Here is a 3,313-nt window from a genome sequence, read left to right as displayed (position 1 = left end):
TGATAGAAAAAGCATTCGACTAATACTATTAGGTGTTGGAATTAATTCGTAGTGTTTTTAATGAAAGAATGTTATTTATTTCACATGAGCATTAAAAAATACATTAATGAAAGTACTTCCCATCACTTGTAAAACGCTACGAATTAATTCCAACACCTAATAATATTTCACAGCACTCGTTGAGCTTTTTAAATTCACGCGCATCTATCGTTTGTAGAAACCGCAGACACATCTATCCGCAGAAGCTTTGATTGTACGTTTGATAGGACGTGCGATTGTACTCTATTGTCGTAGCACTGTTCACGAAATATCGCATCAGTTCCTTGGGCAGTCGAAGATTATCGAAATTGTCAAAATACATGACGTGGTTGTTTCTCTACGCTACCCAGTAAGTACCAGGCCCCGTCGCATCGTTCAGATTCACGATACCGCTTTCGTTTCGGCGCGCGCCGCTCGGTAACGTGTTACGCATGAAAACGCCTGTAAGTATGATACGCGCATACGTTTCGCGAGCTCGTTTAATTGCACATTGGTAGTTGCACCAGACGGCATTTTTATCGTCTCTTTGGCGTTTTTTCTTCTTTTCTTGCAGCTACGCCTGTCCGCGTTTATACGGGCTGAGATACAGTCTGCATTCGTACGGAGCAAGATACAGTCCGCGGCCCTGTTTCATCGCGCGGTCGTACATTGCAACTCTTTGAGCTGACGTCGCGCGGCTTTATCGCTGTCGTTTATCGCTTTTGCCACGCTGGTCGCTCTATCGATCAAGGATCCGAGTGCGCCTAACATTGGCAGAAACGATAACGCACTCGGTTCGCTGTTGGAAGTATTCGGTTTTTCGACTTTTTTTCTCATCGTCTTTTTTGATTCATGCCATCTTGGTCTTGGCTTTCATCGTTGCTCAGGCAGCAGCGGTGGCTCTCTCGCTCAGAGCTAAATTTCTCGCGACAATGCGTTCTAGCTTTATTGGCGAGTACCTTGTCCGTACATCTATTGATGAGATTGTTGCTCCGAGAATTCGTAATGTGATATTCTCGGCACGCCGCGGATTTATGCCCGCGTCATCTCTCGCTAATCGCTTCATAAGCCGAGTGCCCGGACCGCAAAACTGATAGCCCGGAATATGTAACTGGAAAGGAAGCGCGTTTCAGCAGACCGCCGCGCGACGTCGACATTCGCTACAGTCCTTTATCTTCGGCGCGGGATCATCGATGTGCGTTCTCTGCTAGAGCTGATTGTAGTGAGCAGCGAAGATAGGCTCGAACCTCCGAATCTGCCTTCACGTGTTTCGAAAACTTGTTCCAGACGTGATGTAGACGCCGTACACGCGTAAGACGCCGCGATTGTTGGCAACAAAAATATGGCTTTTTAATGATAGACATTGCGCTTAAAGACGGGAGATACAGAAAAGTATTTAACGAGTTTGCAACATGGTAATGTGAACAATTGTCGATACTTCGCCAGAGACGAACATGGCTGATGTGCGCGAGCTTGAAAAAATCGCGAGAGAGATCGAAAAGACGAATGAGTCGATCCGCAAGAAACATCGTGCTCTGAAGACCGGTAGAATCGAGACATGGCATTGGACAGGCATTTTAAGCCTATTATCAAACCGCTGCTACAGATCGTTGACCGGCGTGCGCGCGATAAAGAGACAATCGCGCGACGATGACGCAGCGTCTGCCCCCAAACGTGAGAGGAAGGAGAAAAAGAAGGAAGAGGAAGAGGAGAAAGAGGCAGAGAAAGCGAACGAGAGACGTTCGAGCGTTCCGCGATTTCGTGTAAATCCGATGATCGATCGCACGATCGTGTATAGCTGGCAACCTCCATTCCGCGTGCAACGATCGTACTGACGATAGAGACGTTGGAGAACGTTTTCGAAACGACGGACGACTCGCTAGCGACGAAGGTCAAAAGGTCTAAAATCAGCTGCAAACGTTGGAAGGTTGAGAGGCCAAGACGAGCCGCTTGGTCTCGCTGGGTCAAAAGTATGTCGACGCTGTCCTGAGAGGAGCGCGAGATAAACAAAAGGGTATAGATTATGTGTACAGCGTTTACCTACACAGGGATGGATTGATGTTTGACAATAAACGTTTCGACGTGGATGATGCGGATAACATAATTATCGACGGCGCACGATACACCTGGTTTTTACGAGTTAATTTTCAAGAGTATTCCCGACGATCTCCTCTACACGGAAGACGATATGAACAAGTACAAGAGCATGCTGTTGGTGACAAACGCGCACAAACACAAACATCATTCGCAGGGCCAATTATTGAGCAACAGGGGATACAAGTACAAATACGTAATTGCACCGTTGATATCGATCACACCCAAGAAACAGAAGAAGAAATTTGAGAGAGATACGTCCATACTTGAGCTTCAACAGAGACCACTATTACATACTCACCGTCATCGATGTATTGAGCGCGTGGGCCGTATCGCTCAAGAGCAAGGGTGGAAGCAAGATGCACGGCTGATGCTATCGCTGAGATAATTCGAGCGAGTGAAAGATGTTCTAAAAATTTACAAACGGATATGAGGAAGAAGTTTTATAATGCCGATGTGCAAAAAATCTTGAAAAAACACGACGTTAATCATTATTCCATGCATTCGACGTTGAAAGCATCAGTGGTCGAGCGGTTCAATCGCACGCATGTAGAAAATGTTTACACTCAATGGCAATTACAAATGGGTCGACGAGTTGCCGCGTCTCGTATCAGATTACAACGCGCGCAAGCATCGCACTATCGGCATGCGATCCGCCGACATAACTCCCGCGATCGCCAAAAGACTCTTGAACACGGTGTACAGCGCGATAAAAATCGCTGGTCCGGCAAAATTCAAAGTGGGCGATTCGGTACTCGTGAACAAGACAGTTTTTGAGAAGAGTTACACGCCAAATTGGATCGAGGTGTTTACGTACCATAAAGTGCAACGTACCAATTCCGTAATCTATCTACTCGAGGACTGTCGCGAAAAATCCGTTGCTGGAGCGTTCTACGAGCATGAGTTGCATCGCTACTCATCCGGATGTGTATCTTGTAAAGAAAATACTGCTCAAGAAAGGAGACAAGGTGTACGTCAAGTAGGCTAGGATTCGATGGATCGCACAATTTATGGATACATAAAAATATCATTTGATACAATATCATTTGATACAATTTTGATTCGTTAATTTTTTCTACATATAAAAATGTATATCAATATAAGTATATAAACTTATATTTTTATTATTCCCCATTCATCATCTTCATTTTAGAGTATACAAAATAGTAATATGTATAAATGATAAAAACATGGCATACAT

At 44.9% G+C, this 3,313-nt stretch overlaps 1 protein-coding gene across 1 annotated transcript; it reads left to right on the top strand.

The window, feature by feature from the left end:
• Nucleotides 1–2,668: 2,668 nt before the first annotated feature.
• On the top strand, nt 2,669–3,100 carry LOC105143262 (uncharacterized). The gene has a single exon (XM_011051455.1). The coding sequence runs from the start codon at nt 2,669–2,671 to the stop codon at nt 3,098–3,100; it is 432 nt and encodes a 143-aa protein (XP_011049757.1).
• The last annotated feature ends 213 nt before the right edge of the window (nt 3,101–3,313 follow it).

This window comes from Acromyrmex echinatior, chromosome 10, assembly GCF_024713525.1.
Source record: "Acromyrmex echinatior isolate Ae372 chromosome 10, ASM2471352v2, whole genome shotgun sequence".
In the NCBI taxonomy this organism is placed as follows: Eukaryota; Metazoa; Arthropoda; class Insecta; order Hymenoptera; family Formicidae; genus Acromyrmex; species Acromyrmex echinatior.
This window is presented reverse-complemented; position numbering and strand designations above follow the sequence as displayed.